At 31.1% G+C, this 23,852-nt stretch overlaps 3 protein-coding genes across 10 annotated transcripts; 2 read left to right on the top strand and 1 right to left on the bottom strand.

The window, feature by feature from the left end:
• The first annotated feature begins 1,859 nt into the window (after positions 1–1,859).
• LOC133812763 (WEB family protein At2g17940) lies at positions 1,860–3,728 on the top strand. Of its 2 annotated transcripts, XM_062246581.1 has the most exons (3): positions 1,860–2,072; positions 2,148–2,357; positions 2,854–3,728. In XM_062246581.1, the coding sequence occupies exons 2-3, from the start codon at positions 2,187–2,189 to the stop codon at positions 3,361–3,363; spliced, it is 681 nt and encodes a 226-aa protein (XP_062102565.1). In that variant the 5' UTR covers positions 1,860–2,072; positions 2,148–2,186; the 3' UTR covers positions 3,364–3,728. The 2 variants fall into 2 exon arrangements, with proteins under 2 accessions (XP_062102565.1, XP_062102564.1); XM_062246580.1 differs by having other exon boundaries at positions 1,860–2,357.
• A 5,287-nt stretch (positions 3,729–9,015) lies between these two features.
• On the top strand, positions 9,016–16,070 carry LOC133812762 (protein ANTHESIS POMOTING FACTOR 1). Of its 7 annotated transcripts, XR_009884022.1 has the most exons (14): positions 9,522–9,617; positions 9,819–9,919; positions 10,171–10,271; positions 10,348–10,414; positions 10,508–10,607; positions 10,687–10,800; positions 10,907–11,044; positions 11,215–11,299; positions 11,527–11,576; positions 12,164–12,381; positions 12,776–12,851; positions 12,992–13,071; positions 13,194–13,314; positions 15,800–16,034. XR_009884022.1 is itself a non-coding variant. In XM_062246579.1 (12 exons), exons 2-12 carry the CDS (start codon positions 9,432–9,434, stop codon positions 12,305–12,307), a joined length of 993 nt encoding a protein of 330 aa, XP_062102563.1. In that variant the 5' UTR covers positions 9,016–9,171; positions 9,369–9,431; the 3' UTR covers positions 12,308–12,651. The 7 variants fall into 7 exon arrangements, 2 of the variants coding, with proteins under 2 accessions (XP_062102563.1, XP_062102562.1); XR_009884020.1 differs by having other exon boundaries at positions 12,992–13,314; positions 15,800–16,070; XR_009884023.1 differs by lacking the exon at positions 13,194–13,314 and having other exon boundaries at positions 15,800–16,021.
• A 1,119-nt stretch (positions 16,071–17,189) lies between these two features.
• On the bottom strand, positions 17,190–19,276 carry LOC133781742 (protein WUSCHEL). The gene is made up of 3 exons (XM_062220811.1): positions 18,544–19,276; positions 18,363–18,451; positions 17,190–17,761 (listed from the first exon to the last, which is right to left on the bottom strand). Exons 1-3 carry the CDS (start codon positions 19,022–19,024, stop codon positions 17,390–17,392), a joined length of 942 nt encoding a protein of 313 aa, XP_062076795.1. The 5' UTR covers positions 19,025–19,276; the 3' UTR covers positions 17,190–17,389.
• Positions 19,277–23,852: the final 4,576 nt, after the last annotated feature.

The raw sequence follows: 23,852 nt of genomic DNA, 5'->3' as shown, positions 1-23,852 counted from the left end.
AGTTTTAGCTATTTTTTACATATTTTGGTAATTTAACTCACCCAATGTGAGTGCTCTTATAGTTGTAGCATAAAAATTGTCCAGAGTCATTCTTAGGGGTGGTTGTTGCTGCCTTCCATTTTGGTTCCTTGGAGGGTTCCAATTATGATTGTTGTTGTTGTTGTTGTGGTTGGAATTTGGATTCGGCTTGCAGTTTTGATTTTTAAAGTTTTTGCCATTTGGCTTCAGAACTGCAGCAATGGACTTCTTAGTGTTGTTGTTGTTAGAAACAACAAGTACCTCTTCTTTCTGGTCTTGCTGTCATGCCACTTAGTCTTATGCCTGAAAATATTCTTAAAATCCTTCCAAGAAAGGGGTAATTTATCAATTAAAACAACAACTTGAAACTGTGCATCAAGAGTCATACCTTCTGTGATAATCTCATGTGCGATTTTCTGAAGCTCGTAGGATTGTGCCTCCACAAATTTGTCGCCTGTCTTCTGATACTTTAAGTAGCGACTAACAACGTATTTCTTTGTTCCAGCCTCCTCTGTATCATACTTCTTCTGTAATGTCTCACATATTTCCTTGATAGATTTGTTAGAATTGTAATAGTCATACATATCATCAGAAAGACCATTCAAAATAAAATTCTTACAAAGGAAATCATTCTTAATCCAAGACCCTAATTCCTTAATCAATTTCTCACGTTCATCCTTGTTATTATTATCAGTACCAGTAGATGGTTCTGGTACGACAAGTTTTTCAATAGTCAAAACATAAGCAACTTTTTTTTTCATGGTAAGATAAAACAACATCTTTTGTTTCCAACGTTTAAAATGTAATCCCTCAAATCGAAATGGTTTATTAATACTGACACTAGCAAAACCAGAAAACTCATCAGTAGTAGACATGGCAGAAACAGAATGTCTTAAAATTGTTGCTACAAAAAATAAAATAAGAACGAAATTATCGATATAGCTTTTTGGGTTGAGTCGCAGATCAACTCGCTCTCTTTAAGATGTTTCACAACTCTACTCCAAGTGTGCATAACAGCCTATTAACCGCGTCGTCCCTAAGATAAAACAACTCAATTCATCATTGTATGATATCCCCCTGCACTGAAGGAAGTCGTTCACATACACCCCATAATTGCTCAAAAAATTCGAGAGGATTGAAAATAATATTTTTGTTTGATAAAAGGCATGTTTCTTTTGTTACTTTGATTTGTCTCATTATCAAATTAAAAAGCTCTGAACGTGGGAGAGAGCTGGTCTTGTGCAGAAAATTATTGAGAAATAATAGATAATTCAGTCTCCCAATTTGATTGCTCTGAACACGTTTTACCACCCGGATGAGACGGACGGATAGCGACAGCGCACACACGTGTATGGTGGTCAAGTGTGTGAGTCCTCACACATTCACACAAAACTAAGTACCCATTGAGGGATGCAACTAGCACTTGCATCTTATATACATTCTTGGAAAAATGTTCCAAATCCATGTGGGATTCTTTCCCATATCACACACCAAAAAACCCAACAGTAACTGATAAAAAATTGTGCCACGAGCTGAATTAGTATAAAATAATTGACTATAAACTAAGTTGGTGAATTAATGAAAAAGAAGAAGAAGAAGAAGAAGAAGAAGAGGCAAAATCCAACAAAATTTGGATAACTGGCTCGTGCAGATGCTAGAACCCAAGAGTTTGATGATAATTTTGTTGTTTCCACGAGTCATTGGGCTCCACCAGGACTGGAGTGGAGTCTGGGGTCCATGAAGGAAGTATTTGGATATATTCAAAAATAAACAAAATAAAATAACATAGAGAGGTCATAATCAATACAAGAAGGGATGCTTTTCAATTATAACTAACCCAAAAAACAATCTTTGATCAAGATGGCACAACCAAACCAACCCAACTCATGTGTCAACTTCAATTAACAAAATTCCAGTGTAGTGGACGCAAAGAAATCAAAGGCTAATCTCCCCAACATGATTTTATTAACAACCCTTTTTAAAATCATAAAGCAAATGAACAAAACCCATTAGCAACGAACCCCTTTCAACAGTGCTTTTTGTCATTTAAAAGGGTCATTCTTGCTATCTCTAACATTCATTCCTTCATTCCTTTCTTGGATTTTCTATTAATCATTTGAGTTCTCCAGGTGTTCGACAAAATTCCTACTCCAACTTCTTCGAATATAATGGAAGGAGAAGATCATCAGCACCAACTGGAACCGCAGCAGGGCGGCGTGGTGGTCACTGGGCGTGCGGAGATTGACACTAGAGCGCCTTTTAGGTCTGTCAAAGAAGCAGTTGCTCTGTTTGGAGAGAGAGTTTTGGTTGGTGAAATCTATGCCAACAAACTCAAAGAGGTTCTTTTCTTTTCTGTTCTTTCATAGCTAGTAGTGCTGTATTTTCTTGTGTGTTTGAAAGTTCAAATGTTAACTTACTAAAAAATGAAAGAAAGAAAGTTCAAACATTAGATGATTGACAAGAACATACTATATTGTTCATGAATTCTGTTAACATGACTATTATCTTTGGTATATAGCATTTTCAGCATTTGTCAACTCATTTTGAGAAGAAAAAAAACTGGGATATTTTCAATACCAAGAATCTGATTTGGAGTTTGAAAGTTTACACTTGACATGAGCATCCTATATTGTTGTCAAACTTGGTGAAAGAAACTGTACAAGTCAAGTAGGACAAATATGTTGGATTGATTGTTTTTTTCTTTTATCAAATGGGATTTTTTTTCAATATTTGGTTACTGATCATTGTAATAATAATTCATGTAATGAACAAGCTAAAAAATGGATGTTGTTTAGTGAAATTAATACAAAATAAGATGCAATTTTTATGTGTTAGATTCAAGCTGGGGAGACTGAGAAAGGAAGTGCTCCATCTAAAATTGGAGCCTTGACAGCAGAGCTTGAAGAAACAAAACAAAGTCTTGAGAAAGCTAGAGAAGAGAGCAACTTAATGGCATACTGCATAAACACACTGAAACAAGAGCTTGAAGAGGCAAAAAGAGAACTACAAAAGCTAAAGGCAAGAGAAGAATATGAAAAAAAGGCAGTTGATCCTGAGATCGAAGATCTCAAATTCATCGAAACCCCGAAAAGAATCGAAACCAAAATGCAAGAGAGTGAAGATGAGGGTGAAAAGGGATTTCATCATAGGAAGAGAAATGTGAAATTTGCTAGTCCACCTGAACTAGCTCAAGTTATTGTTACAAGTAATGAGTTTCAAGGTGATAGATCTCCTTCTATGAAGAAAATAAAGAGAAAGCCATTAGTCCCTATAATAGGATGGTTGTTTCACAAGAAGAAGGGAATTCAAGAAAATGAATCTCCAACACTTGAGGCTCGTTGCTGATGATTTGTGCACAATCACACACAGCTTAGTATTTTTTTTTCTACTTTTGTTTTGTCATGTGGTTTTGAAGAGAGAAAGAAAAGAAGAGCATTTTGCATATATAAACATAAGCAGTTTACACTTGCCAAAAGTCTCATATGGTAAGACAATGCTGCTAGTTTGAATAAGATATCAGAGAGAGACATAGGAGAGGAATACAGTTTTCATTTTTTTTTATAGAAAAATAACACAAAATACTTGGGCTTGGGCTTGGGCTTGGGCTTGGGCTGAAACAAAGATTGCCTTGTAATTGTAAGAAGAACATTGCACAATTGCAATTTAGATATGGAGTATGGACACTGAAAATGTGCCATATTATAAAGAGATCTTTTAAGTTTCATTCTATTTAGCAATTCAACTTTTTAAGAAATTTTTTGTAGCAATTAAGATTTTCAGTTTTATAAATAGTATCAATTAAGATTTTATTGTTTATTTTCTCACAAAGTTTTTAGTTTTTTAATGATTTTTTTTTTCTATACAAAATATTTGGAGTTATTTTTTTTAAAGAACTTGTTACTATTTTTACTCAAACTTGATTGCAAAAAAAATAAAAAATAAAAAATTGTCAAACAAACTAAAATGCAAAGTAGGGTTGCACATCTGGACTCGAAAACCCGAGGACCTGATAGAATTGCTCGACCCGCACTTGAAAAAACTGAGAAAATGACGAAACCCGATTTTTCAAGTCGGATCAGGCTTAACCCAACCTAGTGTTCGAATCGGGTTCAGGTGTTACTTTTACACCCGAGTGTGTTCGAGTTGGGTTCGGGTCCACCCGATTTTTTATTTTATTTTTTTTAGTTTTTACATTTTTTTACTTGTTTTTTTTTAGATTTTAAAATAATAATAATTACTAAACCTAAAAAATAAAAAACCCTAGCCTACCCCAGTACCCACCTGACTGCCTCCCCTTTCCCCCTCTCTGTTCCTTCCTTCCTCCCCTCTCTCTGTCTCAATGTCGTTTGGCTCCCAACGCACCCACCCACCGCCAAGTCTGCCACCACAGACCCCCTTGCCCCCTTGCCTCTTCTTAAGGACTTTGGGTTTGGAGTTTTGGACTATGGACTTTTAAATTTTAATTAAGGATTTTGGAAATTATGGATTTTTGTTTTTGGTTAAAGTTGGATGTTAGTTTTATATTTGTGAGTGAACTTGCAATACATGATCCAATAGTTTTAGAGTTGAGTGAATTGTGATTTGTGAGTTAAGATGTATATTTTTAATGGTAAAATATTGATCACTTAAAAGTTCACAAAAATAAATAAACCAAATTGTAAAAAAAAAAAAGTTAAAAATCTAATTTTGTAAGAAAAAATAGTTTTAAAAAATAGACCAACTCACCTGATTCAAACCAGACTCCACCCTGAAACTATTTTGGTCGGGTTCGGTTTTAGTTCTCCCCCACCCAAACGCACCCAAACCCGAGCATCCCCCATCCGACCCAACAACACCCGACACAATTTTGGGTGGGTTCAGAATAAACTTTCCCTACCCGAAACTTGAAAAACCCGAACATAACAAATCCGTCCGATGTGCAACCCTATTGCCCGGTAACAAAAAAGCTCAAGGCTCATTAATACTAAAAACACTATTATTAATGAAAAGATAAAATACTTGGTATAATGTGACATGTGGTGAGCTCCTATTGGTTGATTTGGACAACTTAAGATTACTTCCTCCAACATATAATTAAAAAAAAGAAACAAACCGACATGAAATCAAATTCTAGGCATGGAAGAGAGATTCAAGTTCAATCCCATGTAGTATGGTTACTTTGCTCCATCTCTAACATACCCCATTAATTTGTTTATTTTCCTTCCCCACACTGTCATAAATAAAATAAAAAATAAAAAACAAAATAAGTTGTGGCTGAGAAACATTCATGGTCATGCTCATAAATATAGAATAAGATTTTTCCTTTGTTTTGGCCGGTAAGTCGGCGGAATTGAATACAAGATGTGGTTGATAAGAAAATCATGTCTCTTGAGAGTGCATTTATTTTATATATAAAAAAACAAAAAACAAAAACAAAATTTTTATAAACCCTTCACATGCAGCCATGTGAAAGCCTTACCAGGTAAGACAAATTTTTTTAATATCATGAGCAATGCATGGCTTCTCCTCTTGTGATTCATTAATAATGAGCCACTGGCTTGCTTTGCATTTCACCTTCATAAATCATAACCCATTCTGTTTTAACCCCTAATTTAAAGATTAAAATTATCTAAAATATATGAATAATGATTTGTACACCCAAAATCTGTACTTAAACATTACACACAGTGACGTGACACTATTTTTTAAAACAGTGAGTCTCAGTTTTAATAAATGTGATTGGCTAAACTAGTCTGCCACATCACGTGTAATGTTTAGGTGCATATTTTGAGTGCACATATCATTACTCAAAATATATATATGGAAGACTTCTCAATGGTTATGAGTAGTAACAATTATGATGATGTGGCAATATAGTAACGTGATATAGCAAGTCACCAACAGGTAAATATTTTTTTTCTATATTAATTTCGAATTTAGTTTTTTTTTTGCCATAATTAATTTTGTTTCCAACCAATGAGAGACTAGCTATATTTAGAAATTGACATGTAGTTGAAAAATGAAAACTTCACAGTATTATATTTTCATAATAAATACAAGTTTTTCATCATATAACATTTTTAAAAATTTGAAAAAATTAAAATTTATTTTTAAAATTATTAATTAACAACTATAAATATAAAACATTGATCTTAATCCAATAATTAATCTTAAATAATCATTCATGAATTCATGAGTAATAACTATTTATATATGAATAAAACTAAACAAGGTCACAAAAATAAAAAATGGTGGAACCTTTAGACTCTGTAAATTAGGGTATTCGAACCTTTGACTCTGGCTTACGAAGCCCAATGTCCCCACTACTTGTTTTAATGATAATGGTGACATTAGCTTTTTTTTTTTTTTTTCATTTAGTAGTATTTTTTGTCCTTTTATTGCGAGATGTTCGACACTTCTTCCCACAAAAAAAAATTAATCCTAAAAGGAAATTGTATATCAAGGAAGAAGTTGGTTGAGAACACTTAAAGCTAGCATTGTAAAGAGATTATACCATGTCATATTTTTGTACATTTAAGATATTCACATGTAATGGTTTATAAAATATTTTTATTTTTTTTATAAAAAAAGCTGAAAACTAACATAATTTTTATGACAACTAATAAAGTTTAAGACTTGAAAGTCAAACTAATGTTGTAACTTTGACAAAACTGAGTTGTCATTAGCCATTTATAAGGGTATTCTTTAATCCTTGATATAACTACCTATATCTATATTGTCCAATTAAATTGTACACTACACAATTTATATATAGCTTAGCTAGCAAGCTCATTAGCCACTAGCTGCACATGCTCAACTTAGCCAAGCTCTTACTTTTTTTTTTTTTTTTTTCTCTATTTCTTTCCTTTTCTTCATGATTACATTTGTCTCATCCAATAGATTCTCATATAAATTAATATGGTACTAATGTACCAATACTTGATCATGGTCCAAAGAACCAAAACACAAGAACAATGAAGATGGAGAAACCAAGAGCAGTTAGCTCAGCCAGAAAGGTGAAAACAAACTACCTATGCATTCCAAGGCTCAGAAACAACTCATGCTCAGCCAAGAAGAAAGGCTTGACACCAGCAATGACCTTGTTGGAGCGGTTTCGAGAGGCGGTTTTTCGCCTGATCATGTTCTCTGCCTTCTCCTCCTCCTCTTCCTCTAAGGCTGCTGCAGCCGTCAACCATGATGGATCCACCCCGAGGCGGTGCCACCGCCCCGGGGATGACCATCTGCAGAGCGAGGCCGTCGCTGACTGCATCGAGTTCATCAAGAAAAAGGCCTTGCCGGGTGACCACAACCGCGATTCGAGTGCTAGTAGCACAGTTGATTCTGCTGCAGCAGCCCAGGAGGGTGTTGCACAAGTCTCTGTCATTATGTGACATGAAACATGTGTTGTACTATTTTGTTTTTAGACTAGAAAATCTCCAACTTTCTCTGCTAATTTCCTGGCTTTTTGATGATTTTTTTTTTCCTTTTTTTGAGGTGTTTATTGTAATTGCCAGGTGTGATATACAGATTGTAAATTGAAATATGCAACAATTTTCTTTTCTCCTCATCACACATAGATAAAAGATAATCAGAATAAGTCAAATCTTCTGGTTGTGAAAGTATAGAAAGTGAAGATGTTTTTTTTAATTTAAATTTTTTTTTAATAATTTACATTACCAAAGCTTGTTATGAGGGGTTTGCAGGTTTTGGATACTTTGGATTTGGAAGACTGTTCTAAACAGTGAGAATCAAATCAAATCAAATCAAGTTAACCAACCAATCAACCTGTTTTTCTGAGATTGACTCCAGTAAAATGGGAGCCTTACAACCAAACTGCTTATATCAGACTAGTATTAAAAAAATTAACCATCTTTTTTGTCTTCTGGTATATTTTATATATGGCATCATTTCTCAGCTATGGAATTTTAAATAATATGTATCAACTTTGAGTTCAAATGTGGTTAAAAGTGATACCAATTTTTTATTGGTAGTTTCTAGAATATGTTGTGATTTTGTATTAAAGTTGCTTGAAACATATGCATAGATATATATTGAGATAAAGCTAGTATAATAATATTTTTAACTATACAAAATATGTTGTGATTTTGTATTAAAGTTACTTGAAACACATGCATAGTATAATAATGATATGTGTATCATATTTATCAAAATTAAGATCTATTATTTAAAAAAATTACATTATTATGAATAATATTTGAGTGCATATATTAATACTCATACAAAATATGGTCATAAATTAAATATTATTCTAACAGTTAGTACATTATTAAGTTTAATTCTGAATTTATAAAAAAGCTAAAAGAAATCTTCTATTATTTAAGCTTAATTTTAGTCAAAATCTTTAAAGAATAAAAAAACAAAAATATCATCACTTAAAATTTTTTATTATATTTAGAGAAATTTGTGAAAATTACTTTTTTTTTTAATAATTTTGCACTCTGACCTATTTTTAATAATTTTTTTCTACCAATTGCGCTAAATATAGAAACATTAACTTTAAGAATGTAAATATATATCATCATAATTTGTCATTAGATGATTATCTATGTATATACTTTTCGTTTGGATTCTTAAATTTTGCTAGAATATTAGTGCCACATCAGTGATATTGTTTTAAAAAAATGAACGGAATACAACTCAATGGGCACATTTGAAATAATTGTTATAATTTAGAGATTTTTTTTTTAAAAAAAAAAGTAACAAAACTCTATAATGGTTATAATTTGGGGAAAGTCATTTTCAAAATTTCAATAAAACATAATCTTTTTTATTTTTAAATTAAATAAAGTGTACTCATTCTTTGGAAAATTCACAATAAAATGATATTTTTTTTATAATTTAAGTAAATTAGAAAAAAAAAATTAATTTGTATTCAGCAATGGATATTATTAATTAGTATGATAACAAATTTTTCCCTTAAAAAAATTATTTCATTTTATACTTAAAAAAAAATCACAAAATTATATTTTTGAAAATAAATTTGAGAGATCGTATAAATTTGAAAAATTCCTTTCTCCGAAGACCCTCTCTCCCTTCTCACTTCAGCTCATTGCCTCTGCCCACTTCCCGGCTCAGTCTCTCCCTCCTCCTTCCATTCCGTTCGAGTTTTCAGCCGTCCACGGCCACCGCCCCCGCCGCAGCTTCTGAAAATCAGTAAGTGATGTTTGATATTTTAGGCCATATACATAATCCATTACGCTGTTTCATGACTAATTATCTGAAAATCATCTTTCAATGGCGGAAATATTATTTAGGGGTAATGAATGTTATTTTGATCAAGTTTAGGCCGAATTCTTGTATATTTCATGTAAGTATGAACAAGCTTTAATTCCTTTTCGCGTCAATTGCAGAACTCTGGCCAGAGAGTCTCGTTGAAATTTTCAATTTCCAGAATTGAAACGGAGAAATCGGCTATGGCGGGTAAATACAATTACTTTCAATCCTCGCCAGTTTGTTTGGGATCGATTAGGTTTTTTCTAATAGTTGTTTTTGTCTTTTGAATAATGCGCAAAGGTCCCGAAAGAGAAGATAAGGTCTCATTGGAGCTCACCGAGGAAATTCTTCAGGGCATGGAAGTTGGCATGGCTTTCAAAGACTACGTACTTTTCTTTTCTTGATTTCGTTTTATTGTCTTGCTAGTTTTTTTTCTTCTTTTGAGCAAGGCTAATTCTGTAGCTCTAGATTTTTCAAATTCTTCTCTCAATTTGGCAGCTGCCCATTTTTTTTTTGTGGTGGTTTATATGTTTAATTTGTCTTATTTTCCTTTTACTGAAATAAGTTTAATATTAATCTTATGTTAGAGTGGTAGAATCAGTTCAATAGACTTTCACAAAACATCCCCTTATCTGGTTACTGCAAGTGATGATGAGTCCATTCGCTTGTATGATGTAGCAAGTGCAACGTAAGCCTCTTTTTTCTTGTTCCCAATTCATGAACATACTAGAACTTGATGCTGTACTTGCTCTTTTATTATTTTACTTCAGTAACTCTTGCTTCTACTGATCATTTTAAATTGATACTAATTTCAGGATTTGTTTGGCCCTTTTTGTTTTGGATTTCAAGTAGTTTTAATCTTACTTTAGTTCTATCTTTGTAGTTCTTACTTCTTTTGCCATTATGTTACTGAATTATGAGAGTCCTTTCCTATGCCAGTTGCTTGAAAACAATTAACAGCAAAAAGTATGGAGTTGATCTTGTTTGCTTTACATCTCACCCTACAACAGTCATTTACTCTTCAAAAAATGGTTGGGATGGTATGTTATCTCATCATAGAGTTCTGTTTGCAATTATACAAATAAATTTAGATATTAACACGAATTCTTGATTCAGAATCCTTGAGGCTTCTATCATTACATGACAATAAGTACTTGCGGTATTTTAAAGGTCATCATGACAGGTATGATTTCTCAAACACAAGAAGTGATCTTGTACTGAAATATCTATATTGGATGAGGATGATGAATAAGGATGTGTTTACATTCATTTCCAGGGTTGTATCTCTTAGCTTGTGTGCTCGCAAGGAATGCTTTATCTCAGGCTCTCTTGATCGAACTGTTTTGCTTTGGGATCAACGAGCTGAAAAATGCCAGGTGGGGATATCAGAAAATAGATGATCTTTCCTTGCTATAGTTATTTTAAACTTATTTTTTAGTCTGTGATCCATGTCAGGGTCTTTTACGTGTGCAAGGAAGGCCTGCTACAGCATATGATGACCAAGGGCTAGTTTTCTCAGTTGCCTTTGGTGGATACATACGAATGTTTGATGCTCGCATGTACGAAAAGGTCCGTTTAGTCATTAGCTTATTTGAATGTGTTAGAGGTTTGCAAGTGTTGTTTTTGACCTTAAATGTTTTATTGGAACTAAACAATGACTATTGAATTCTTTTAGGGTCCTTTTGACATTTTTTCTGTTGGAGGAGATATTTCTGATGCTAATGTTATAAAGTTCAGTAATGATGGGAGACTAATGCTTTTGACAACAATGGATGGACATATACATGTACTTGATTCTTTTCGCGGTACACTTGTAAGTTGCTTACTTCCCACTCAAATTCATGAAGAAGCTTACTTAAATAATTCGTAATTTGATCATATGTAATGCTGTGACAGCTGTGTACTGACATGTGTATGGTTTGTTTTTTCTTTATACTTATTTTTATTTGGCTAAAAGTCTTTTCCTTTCCAATTGTGTTTCAGTTATCAACATACAATGTAAAACCAGTTTCAAAAAATTCCACATTAGAAGCTTCTTTCAGCCCTGAAGGAATGTTTGTTATATCTGGTTGGTAGCTTCTCTCTCTCTCTCTCACGATTAATAAATTTTTAGCTAATAAAGTAGTGTGTTCACTAAATTCATGTCATACTCTGTACCACAAGAAGTTCCAATGAATCCATTTTTGGTAGTTAGAACAAGATGTGTGTTAGAGAAATGTACCTCAGGTCCAATCCATTACAAAAACTGTATTTGTTTTCTTTTTTCCTGGACTTACTAGATAAAAAAATTGGCAGGTTCTGGTGATGGTAGTGTTTATGCTTGGAGTGTCCGAAGTGGGAAAGAAGTAAGTTAAAATTCTCCATTCATAAATACTAATCTTGCATTTTTATATGTAGATTTTTCTGGTTTGTTCCTAATATTATGACTGATGTATTTTACCATCTAGATTAAAGTTGTTTGTTGCGTGTATAATTTTAATACTTCACTTGGAAATTCACTACCCTTGCTCTTGTCTTTGATATGGTGTATCTCACTCACATTAAAGAATATATTTTGACAGAAAATGCAAGTAAATGCCATTAATAGTTTTATTCCTTGAGCCTGTTAACATGAATTAGCAAAATTTAATTCAATGTCTGACTTTCTAGTAAGCATGATTAGCTACTTCTATATGATCATATTAGAGAATTGCTTAGGGGCACCAGTGGTGCTCAACTCTACAAGAAGGTGGCATACCGTTATCGGTGCAATCCAATATTGGGACCCACATTTTAATTTAATAAGTATTATGAGATATCGCTAACTAATCATATAGTGTCACCTCATGTAGTGTTGAATACCTTAAGGTACCAAATAACAACACATTATATTATAGCTTTAACTCTGTGTTCACACTCCTGCTCACACTTACACTTTGACTCTTGTGTCCAGGTTGCAAGTTGGATGAGTGCTGAAAATGAGCCTCCTGTCATCAAATGGGCTCCTGGAAATCTTATGTTTGTGACTGGGTCTTCTGAACTGTCATTCTGGGTTCCAGATTTGTCCAAACTTGGAGCTTATGTTGGAAGGAAGTAGAACTTTTTTATGAACCTGCTCCAAATTTCAAGTACTCAGCAGTCAACAAGAATCAATTGTTGGTGCAAGTTGAGGTTATCGCCAAACTTACCTGTTTCTTTACTTGCCTCCGTAATTGCATCAGAGAAAAACAGATATGTAATCGTGTTGAGTAATAATAATTATTTTTCCTGTAAAGCAGCTGGGCAAAAGTTTTGTTGATGCTCTACCTGTTGCTATAACCCCCAGCTTCGGCCCTAGCTCAATATCCTTTTCTGTACCTAAAACATTTTAAAAGAATGATTAAAGCGCTAGAAATGTAGATTGTACAGTTTTCTCTAACAATATTTTTCATTTTGAAGCTCTTTTCACAAGTAAATTTTATCATATGAGCATGAATCAAGCACATATATTTTTAGTCTGTATGAATACTTTGAAAATGTATTAATCATATGTTATTTATTTCAACTTGGCTGTTGGGTGTCATAGCCCATAGCTAATTATGTTCACCAATTTCTACTCATCAACTCTTGAGACGTTATCCCCATATTCCCCACTTCTTGAGGTGAGTAATGCAAAAATATTTTACGTTTGAATCTTTTCTTTTTGTGGTTGCTTCTGTAAAATTCTTATTTGTTCATGTTTAGCAAACTTAATGTACTGTACATAAAAGTTTTTTACTTTTTCATAATATCTTTCTTGTAGATCAAACAGGCCCATCCATTCCATCCAAAGGGCCCTATGGAAACTTGCATATCTTGATGGAGCCTGCCTTGGACATTGAGGTACATATATAGCAAAAAGAAGTTTTGAAGTTGTACGCATGTTAATACTGTCTTTGCACATATGGCAATGATGTAGTACACTGGTACTTGCGTGACAAACTCTCTGCTACTAACCCTGATAGAAATGGATAGGAGTTGGCAAAAGGGCAAACAAACAAACTAACTTTGGGAGAAACTTTTGAAAAAACTTTACATGAAATCGGCTCAACACATCGTGATGGAGTGTCATGCCTTGTGTTTCTGGTAAGTGACATTACGTACTTGAAGTAAAAGAAAACTATGAAGATCTTCTACTAAATCTCTCTTGTATATCCATCAAAGATATTAGGAGCATTGTTTATTGTTTCCTTTCTATGCCCACCTTTCTTTCTTTCACTTTCTTTAGAGCATAGTTCCCTAAAAGACATTAGGATCATTCCCAAACCAAAAGTTATGAAAATTTGTCAAACCATCCAAAGGAAAGCATCAACCAAAATCTTGTTGATAGGGAGACCATCTTAATTATAAAGCTACGAAGCAAAATAGGTAGTTAGGTACTATCAAGTATCTTTAATGTATTTTTTTCTTTGTCACTACATTGATACGTAACAAACCTTTTATCTGCTGTTCTACACCGTCCAAATGCACGTGTGTACAAAACATGCTTAGCCAATCAGACAGTTTCGTCTCTTATGTGATAAATTTGCCGTGTGCTTGAAGCTTTAGTCCACACTCAATTTTGGTCAGTGATTGAGTTTGAACTTTGAACAAATAGTTTAGACCCAAAGAAGTCTTCAAAATCAGCGTGACACTGTTAAGAAATTAGTATTTAATGGCCAAGATTGGACACTAATTTATTTGTTAGCTAGCTTCATAAGGATTCTATTTGTAGCTAGTTCATAGAGTTGTTAATTTCACTTTGTGGGGTAGGGCATCGTGGTTATCAGACTTTAATGGGATGGTTTTTCACGAACTGATTTTTGCCTCCGTACTATGAAATATACATATTATGCCTAAAAAAATTTCAGGCCGTTAAAAATTAGTCTCAAATTATTCACAGTGTAGTAAAATGAGACTTCTGTTAAGTGGTATCTTATGTGGCTAACAGATTGTTGACGTGACTATTTAGTCACTGACTTACCATTGACATGTCAGCGTCATATGTATAATTTAAAATTAAAAATAAAATAAAAATAATAATAATAATAATTTCTTTTCATTCTTAAAATATTAATTTTTTTAAAATTCTTAAAAAAATAATTAAATAATTTTTTTAAATATTAAAAAAAATTAAAATCGAAACTCGTCTGATTTTTTTTGGTTTGACAAAATTAAAATTTTTAATTTTAATAATGATGGAATTAATAAAGTTTAAATTAGATGAGTTTAAATTTTGTCAAAGTGTTTTAGTTTTATTTTTTTAAATATTTGAAAATTTTATTTAATTAATTTTTTAAAATTTTATTCAATTTTTTTTATTTATTTTTGAATTATTTTTAATTTAATTTTTTATAAAAAATATACATTTTTTAATTTTAAATTATACACATGGCATTGACGTGGCACTGACAAATCATAAATGACCTCCTATATTCTCCCGAATCATTAGCTACATATGATAAAATTTCATAGAAGTCTCACTTTACACATTGTGAATAAATTTTAACGGCTCGAAAAAATCAACGACACAATGAATGTATTGGTCATAGTTCAAGGGACAAAATTCTTAAGTAGTCCCATTTCAATGAGTGCATAGCATGGGGCACGATTCTATGCTTAATATTTAAATGTGGTATGCCAGTTAGTGATGTACACGGGGCTGGGAATTGGCGGGGAGTGTTCCCCCCGTCCCCATTTATATTTTTAATCCCCGCCCCATCCCCGCTCATTCCCCCATCGGGGGCGGGGTGGGGAATCCATTTATTAAAAAAATAATTTTAAAATAAAAGTCATAAATAAATTATAAGTAAATTAAAATATTTCACAATATTTAATATTTAAAAATTAAACATTATTCTAAATAAAATTTAAAATATTAAAAAAGTTGCTACTATACTACAATAACACATAAACAATGATATAAAATACATATAGAATATTAAAAAAATATATAAAAATTTAAACGGGTCACCGTCGGGGCGGGGAGTGCTATCCCCGTCCCCGTCCCATTTAACATTCGGTGATTAAAAATTTTCCTCGTCCCTGCCTCATTCCCCATTTAGCCGCGGATTCCCCGCCCGCGGGGCCCCGTCCCCATGGGAAAAATGTGCATCTCTAATGCCAGGTGTTGAGTACCCCACCTCGATCTTGCCCAGATTATATATTTATATTAATTACAGTAGATAATTTAATAATTATTAAGGATCTAACGTTTTCTAAAAATTAATTACCATTATTAAACAAAAAATATGATATGAATTTGGACAATTAATAATTTTTGCTATAACTTATTTGGTTATCTTTTTGGAGTTAATCTATATGTTATGCATGTTACTAAATATCAAAATTATTGTAATGTGTCTTCTGCATTAAACAAAATTGGAGAATAAAATAATATTGATGGCATATATGATATAATATTTAAATTTTATATTATAATTGTTTATATATGGTCATTTATATTTTTATTTTTATGTAACATATATTATTGTGCACTTTGTATGATCCATGTCTAATTAATTCTTTAAATTAAGTAATAGATATTGATAAAAACACATTATAATTTATTATTTAAGATTTAATGATTCAGAGTAGAGTAAAATGCCAGTCGGGCCCATCCACGCTGGAACTAAATCGTGAAGCCATCATTTCCTCTCGACTAGGGCTTTGTTGGATGCACGCTAGGATTGACAGCAGCTGCCCTAGCCGAGAAAGGAATGGAGTAGATAACCCTTTGGGGGCTAAAGTTTTTCCAAAGAGAAAATGAAGACTTCTCTCTTGGGACATACGAAAGATTAAAAAAAAATTGTATTTGATATCTAAAATTTAGATCTATTTTCTTATAACTTATTAGTATTTATATTTTCTATAAAAAAAAAGTATAATTCCAATGATTTTGAGGTAATTTTTTTTGTTGTTGAATTGGAAAACAACTAAGGTGTATTGTGATAGATCTATTTTCATTAAATTTTGGCTAAAGTGAGATTTTTTTTAATATACAAACTAACAATTCTAAATGGAGAATTGATACTCCGATCAGAATTTCCCGAAACCACCCAATCATAAATTAAAATGAAAAAACAAAAATAATTGGAGGATGGTAGCTGTAAATGAAAATTGTTGGACTAAAAATAATACACAAATATATCACTTCTGTAGCAGATTATATTTTTTTCTCCTATATAGTGCGAAACCAATATCAGAGATGGTTAATATTTGGGTTTAGTAATGCTAGACCCTCACATTAAATATAGATTATTTTAGGTCAAAAAGGGATGCATTTCTCTAAGTTGAAAAATATCAAAAACATTAAATAAACAATCTAGTGAAAATTCACCATGTTCATTTTACTCTCTTCTCTCTCTCCCTATGTGGACAAAAACAGTTATTTATATTATATTATCAAACCCCAAAAAGAAAAATAATTTTTTGTGGTATTTACGAAGTGGGTTCAAACTTCAAAATATATACCCTTGTATAGCTACTTTACAAAAACGGCTGCATATTATTACCTTTCTCACTTTCATTTCATCTGTCTTCTCCCTCTCTTTATTATTATTATTTTTTTATACCCTTTGGTATCATTGGCAAATCTTTTCGACCATGTACACAAGAAACTACACATAATGACACCTAGAGTTACTCTAACCTCACCTTTTGTAGCACACTTTTACATCATTTGTTTAAGTGTTGTTATTTGTGTCCAACACCATGTGTCACACATAATTATTTATTCATATATTATAATACTTATTAAATCTCGTTTATATCTATTAATTATATTGAAGTACTTGAAAAGACTTTGTGAAATTGTCAAGAGTTTTTAAATTGTCAAGTTCTAAATATTTGATTGAAAATTACACTAAAAATAATACGTTAATTAGCATTTCCTCACTCCAATAATGGTGTGAAATATTAATCATGGAATATGCTTCGAAAAAGAGCAAGTTATTCCAAATTATATATAAAATTAGCCAATTAAGTTCTTCACACGACACGTGTCAACTACCCATTAACTTTGAGCTTTACAGAGAGCCAAACATACTCAAAGTAGATACTACACCATCATTAATAATACCTTTTAACAAGCATAGCATAGTTATAACTAACTAATTAGATATATCCATTCATGCATGGCATAATTAGTTAATTAATTACACAATAATAATCATAAATAAAATTAAAAGGAGTCCGGCGAGCCACGGCTGTAGGAGTTGAGGCGTAGCTCTAGGGAAGCCCGGGAACCGCCGCGGCCACCGTCGTCGGGACAAAACCAGCCTGAGTAGTAGGCGGCGCCGCCGGAGTAGTTGGGCTTGAAATTGTTGGAGTAGCCATTGATGTCCTCAGCGTGCATGGGAAAAAGAGGGAGTGTTTCAATCTCTGGGGAATGAATTTCTTCATATTCTACTTCAATATTGTTATCTTCTTCTTCTTCTTCTTCTTCATCAAAAGTTATCGATCTTTTTTCAAACAAAGTGTTGTAAGTTGAAGAATAAGGATCCACACCAACCCATCCAAAGTTGTGGCCATTGACTCCACTGCTACCACACTCCTGTATATATATATATATCATTTAAAACATTATATATATATACATCAAATAAATTCATTTTCTCTCTTTATTTCAAAACATTTAAAGACTATATATGTACTTTTGCAATATTTTATATTGTGTATCATTTATTAACGATTAAAAAAAAATACCTCTTGCCCATCAAAAATTTTAAAAGTACAAAGGAAAATTAAACCCCAAAAAGTATCATTTTGGTCTCTTTTGAAAAACATAATTTCAAAACAAAAGATTATATAACTCGAATTTATTATACCTCTAGGGATCGGTACTAGTATATTGGTATACAAATATATATATATATAGATATAGATCATGAAGATTATTATAAAAATGACTTGACTCACATGGGTGCAAGTTTATGTTTTTCCCCATCTATTAAAAGGGTAACAAAACAAAATAGCTATGAAAGTTATAAAAGAAGCATTATATAATTTTGTGTAATAAACATAACTAATAATAACTATACAAGTAGCGATCTACACATATCTTTTGCTTGGTACCAAAGTAATAACAAAAATACCTTCTTTTTTTTCCTTAGTTATATATATATATAATAATAATATTATTACGTAATACTTACCCTAAAATTCACACCTCCATATCCAAAGTGCCCCATCTGACCAGCTCCAAGCATGGTCGAAGAATTATTATTATTATTATTATTAGGAGCTGCAAAAGAAACCCAAAAAAGAAAAACATTCAAAAACACAAAAGATCATGCAGATTATCACATATATATATACATATGTATAGATACATACCAGGAGAGAACTTGTTGTGATTATTGAAAGATTGGTATTGATGATGATGAGGTTTCCAAACGTTTGGATTGATCACTCCTCTTTGCATGGGATGATGAAGAGTTGAATCAGTAGCAGTAGCAGTAGAAGTGGTAGTGTTCGTAGTAGAATTAGTAGTTGTAGTGAACCTCTTCTTCTGTCTTTCTCTAGCTTTATGGTTCTGAAACCAGTAAAAGACATTCTTACCCTCGATCTTACCGTACTGCCTTAAACGAGCAGAGATCCTCTGAATCTGCTCGGCAGTTGGGGACCGAACCCCATTGTTGTAGTAAAGGTCTTTGAGTATACTAATCTGGTCAGTGGTCGGAGTCCATCGAGTACTGCTCTGTCTACACAGAAACCCACCTGAAGAAGAAGACCCTTGTTGTTGCACCACCTGCTGTTGTTGCCTCGGTGACCCACCACCATGGCCATCTTCGTTGGTTTGTTGAGAAACTTCCATTGTTGTAATAATCAAGACTCAGAGAGAAAGAGAGATCAGAGATAGGGTTTGGTTTGGTTGGGAGAGTAGTAGTAATGAAGAGAGTGAGTGAAGATGGGTTGTATTTATAAAAAGAAAAAAGTGTATTGGTATTAAGAAAAGAAAGAAAGAAAGAAAGAAAATCAGAGAAATATCTGTTGGAGAAGGACTGAAGTTGACAGAGTGAGAGAATGAAAAGGGAGAAGGGACAAAAGAGGGCTTGGAAAGGTTGGGTATCAGGGGAATTACTTTGATCAAAAGGCAATATTATTATATATATATATATAAAAAAAAAAACTAACTTTAGAGAGAGAGAGAGAGAGAGAGAGAGAGAGAGAGAGAGATGTATCAAGTTTAATTTTTTTGCATGGGAAGTGAAAAAAGAAGTATTATTATTTGGTGGGTTCTGAATGAATGAATGAATGAAAATAAAATGATATAAATATATATATGTGTATGTATGTATGTATATGAGAGAGGGTTGTTCTTTTAATGGAGATATATATGTCCTTCTTTTTTGCTCTTTCTTTTTTGCTATTATGTGGGATCGCTCACCAATTATAGGGTGTTGGCTCATGTATTATTGAACACCTTAAAATGCCAAATAGTAATATTTTTTTTAATAGAAATACTAAATGACACCAATAGTGCATACATCACTGTCATTGTGAATTGTTTTATAAGTATTAATACAATTTACTATCGAATTTCATATATTATAATTTAATAATTATATGTGCTTGTCACCATTAAATACCTAGTAGCATACCTAGTAGCAATGCTCTTCTTTTAATGATCATGTTATTAGCAAGGTTTTTTCACTCAAATTCTGACAGTATTATTAACTACTTGAATCGCATATTCCCATCTTAAAATCATTAATTGGTTGTTGAAAATATTGTCACATCATTGATTTGTGTAAAAAAGAATGTGTGTGTAGAATATAACCCTAAATAAATAATGATGTATTGATTTTTAGGTGACGAGACATAAAATAGAGATAGCCAATATACCCAAGATAAGGATCAGTTTCACTTTCACTTTCAATCTCTATTTTCACAATGGGAATTAAATGAGAGAGTTCTTCATCATAGTTAAGATGTCTGATTTTTTTAATTTTTTTTACATTTTAAAAAATAATAAAACCCTAGTCATCATTTATTAATTATAAATGTATGATCAGTAAAATTTAATACAAGCTAGCTAAGGTAAGCACCAACTTTCATTCATAGCATGTAAGCAATAATAAATGAAGTAATAGAACATTTGTTTTAATTTAAAACTATTCAATTATCTCTAACTTCATCTATATATGTACTAACAGTTTTAAAAATATATATATTAATAAATATTTGCTGTGAGAAAAATATATAAATTAATTGGTGGATATAAAAAATGGTCATGAGTTCAACATGCACATACATATAAGAAAATAACAATTAATATGTCAACAATTACCGAAATTAATTCCAATAAATCCACAATTCTTTTAATACCCTCTGTCACATGTCTGGAATGAGAATTAATTCATCAGAATTTTTTTTTATTCTCTTAATACTTATCCAGGTAGTAATTAATGAACTTTTTTTCTTTCAAAAGTAACATATTCATGAAAATATGTACTCAGAATAATATATTGTGTGTCATGCTGTATATGTTACATTAATTATAATAGTATCTTAATTAAACTCTATTTTTTTTTTACATTTTTTAGTTTATTTTTATTCAATTCAAATATGAAATATCGGAAGAAAGAGACATTATTAGAAAGGAAAAAAAATGTATAAATGGTGAATAATAATAGAGAAAAACATACATATAAATATATCAACTAGAGAATAAAGAATGGGTGCTCTTTCAACTCACTACAAAAAAATGTAATTTTTAGTGACAATTTTTTAGTCACAATATATATTTTGTGTGACTAAATGTCACTTTTAGTAACAACAAAAAATTATTTGTGACTAAAAAGTCATACTTAATCACAAGTTGTCACTAATGTAATTTTAGTCGCAATCTATTATTTTTAGTGATAAAGTTTGTTGTGACTAAAAATACATTTAGTGACAACAAATTGTGATTTTTGTGACTAATACTTTTAACCACAGATTTTTTAGTGATGATATAAGTAAGATGGTTTTTTTTAGTCACAAAATTTATTGTGACTAAAACTAAAAAAATTTGTAGTGACTATTTATCTTTATATTTTGAAAGTATGTTTTTGTTAAGAAATAGTAGTTTTTGTTTATCATATGCATGATTGATCATTCATCTTCTTCTTTTTTCTCTTTTCTAAAAAAAAAAAAAAGATATATACACATATATATAGGTAAAATGATCTATTTTTTTTAAAGTTATTTTGTAATCTAGCCTAGCTTTAATAATTATTTGAAAAATGATTTTTCATAATTTAAACAGCTAGTCAAAAATTTAAACAGGTGATCGAAAAATTCAAACAGCTGGTCGAAAAATTTAGCCAACTAGTCAAATTTTAGACAACGATCATTCTACAAAAAATTACAAAATTACTTAAAAAAAAAAAGAGTTGATTTTCACAAATTTCTAATATATATAAATAATAAGAAGTGATGAATGTGTATATAAATTTTATGATAGAAGAAGTACTTGAGCAAATTATGAAGAATGATGTTTGTAGTCCTTGATACTCAAGAGCACGCGACCCAAACATTAATGCAAATGCATTGAATAAGAAGTTTCATTTCTGATAGTTTCTGAAAGAGATTTTTAAGTTTATGTTCCATTCTTTGGAATTATTAAGCTTTTTTTATGTCTATGTACAACACTGTTTCATCATGCAAACTTGAAAGTTTCATCATTCTTTTCCCATTCTTCTCATCTATACCATATATATACATATATACACATATATATATATAAAGACTTGTACTTTCCCCATTTTCTCAATGACCCAGCTATAGATTTTATATAAATTGTTTGTAATTATGATAAATTAACCAATGTCTTCAGTACAAAAGTACCATCTAATAACTAAAATTAGTCCAAACACAAATATGCATACTCGTACTTATAATTACATGCATATATATCTCATCAACATATACATATGTGTAATTACTATATAAAGACTTTAACTCATAATAATGTACAAAGAATAATAAAACTTTCATTCTTCTTTCTTATATGGTCTTTTGTGCAAAGTACAGCTAGATGAGGAAGTAATATTTATAGGATAATTTTATGTTAAAGAAAAACAAGTATATATATATGTGGGAAATTCTTAGGCTTGCGCATGGGCGTTTTCTATTTTTTGTACTTAGAGAAATTATAATCAAATTTTTTTTGTATGATGACGTATATTATAATTATAATAGACATCTCACTAATTTTTGGAAAATTATGAATAATTTAAGGTGCCAAAATGAGAGTTTTAACAATTAGTTGCACGAGTGCTTGATTTTTTTTGTACGAGTGGAAAATAAATTATTTGAACTCTTATTTCAACACTCTAAATTCTTCAAAATTTCTCATAAAAAAATTGAAGTTATAATTTTTTCAAATAACGAAAGTAAAAAATGCTCTATAGTATCTAACTAAAAAGTTATCTCTATGTTCATTTGTGTAGACAAGAGTGTGGTGTTTATTTTTTGTCCATTACTAAATAAAATATACGTTAAAAAAGCCATATGCCATAGTCAGAAACCAATTAAACAGTAATTAGAGAAACAAATATATAAATAAATAATAAAATTTAATATAATAATAAATGCCCTATCTTTCATTTTAAATTTGGCAGAGGAATAAATAAAGAAAAAGAAAAATTCTTTTATAAATCTCCTTGAATTCAACCAGAGTACCAATCTCATTCCCTTTTTCTACAACTCTGACATTCAGCTCTTTTTTTCCTTCTCATCAGTTTTAACTTTTTCAGATATTGTATAATAATAATAATAATAATTTGTTTGATTTTGACACTATCATCATGACATTGATTTTCCTTTCCTTATCATTCATTTATACTCACTCACAAACCCTTTTTTTGCCTGCTCTTTCTCTCTCTCAAATTATTATACCACCCTTAAAAAAATTAATTAAATTAATATAAGCTACTTTAATCAATATATTTAGCTATATATATACAGGTCTCTCCACCTATACCTATAGATATAACATATTTCAACATAAAATGACATAATTGTCATTCAATATAGATTTTATAATTTTTTGGACTAGTATTTTTTCCCATTATTTGTTTGAATATTATATTTTGACAAATTACTTTTTGGATCTTATGTTTTGTAAAACAGTTAAAATAGAACCCTAAATCCGATTTTAGTTAATGTTTTTCAACTAAATTCACAAATAATTTACCAAACTAACAATTCAGAACAAAAATAAAATCATCATGCTTAAAAACTATGTTGTTATATTCAATTTTTTCTTCATCAAAATTGAGTTTAGGGTTCTATTTTAACTATTTTACAAAACATAAGATCCAAAAAGTAATTTGTCAAAACACAGAATCCAAACAGATAATGGGTAAAAACACAGAGTCCAAAAAGATATAAACCCTTCAATATATAACATGGAAAAATTTTATGGTAGGTGCTTCCAAAAGCTCTTGGTGGTGTTATTTTGTGTACTCAACCCCGCGAATAATTTTTGGTGTAATTTTTTTTAAGACATTTTATATTATAGTAATTTAGAGTATCTTGCAAACAGTAATATGTTTTTAAATTAGTTTTCGGTATTGTAAATTATTCAGAATATTATGAAAATTTACAAAAATTTCTAAATAACTACAATATACACGATCATAAAAAAAAATCGC

The sequence above is a fragment of the Humulus lupulus genome, chromosome 1, assembly GCF_963169125.1.
Source record: "Humulus lupulus chromosome 1, drHumLupu1.1, whole genome shotgun sequence".
NCBI lineage: Eukaryota > Viridiplantae > Streptophyta > Magnoliopsida > Rosales > Cannabaceae > Humulus > Humulus lupulus.
The sequence above is the reverse complement of the archived record's forward strand: the minus strand, read 5'-3'. Positions and strand labels throughout refer to the sequence as shown.

Coding starts and splice junctions, on each gene's coding strand:
- LOC133812763 (XM_062246581.1), top strand. CDS start 2,187: ATGGAAGGAGAAGATCATCAGCACCAACTGGAACCGCAGCAGGGCGGC. Junction 2,358..2,853: donor ATGCCAACAAACTCAAAGAG/GTTCTTTTCTTT, acceptor TTTATGTGTTAG/ATTCAAGCTGGGGAGACTGA.
- LOC133812762 (XM_062246578.1), top strand. CDS start 9,522: ATGCGCAAAGGTCCCGAAAGAGAAGATAAGGTCTCATTGGAGCTCACC. Junction 9,618..9,818: donor GCATGGCTTTCAAAGACTAC/GTACTTTTCTTT, acceptor ATCTTATGTTAG/AGTGGTAGAATCAGTTCAAT. Junction 11,045..11,214: donor ATTCTTTTCGCGGTACACTT/GTAAGTTGCTTA, acceptor ATTGTGTTTCAG/TTATCAACATACAATGTAAA.
- LOC133781742 (XM_062220811.1), bottom strand. CDS start 19,024: ATGGAAGTTTCTCAACAAACCAACGAAGATGGCCATGGTGGTGGGTCA. Junction 18,452..18,543: donor TCACAACAAGTTCTCTCCTG/GTATGTATCTAT, acceptor TTTCTTTTGCAG/CTCCTAATAATAATAATAAT. Junction 17,762..18,362: donor ATGGAGGTGTGAATTTTAGG/GTAAGTATTACG, acceptor ATATATATACAG/GAGTGTGGTAGCAGTGGAGT.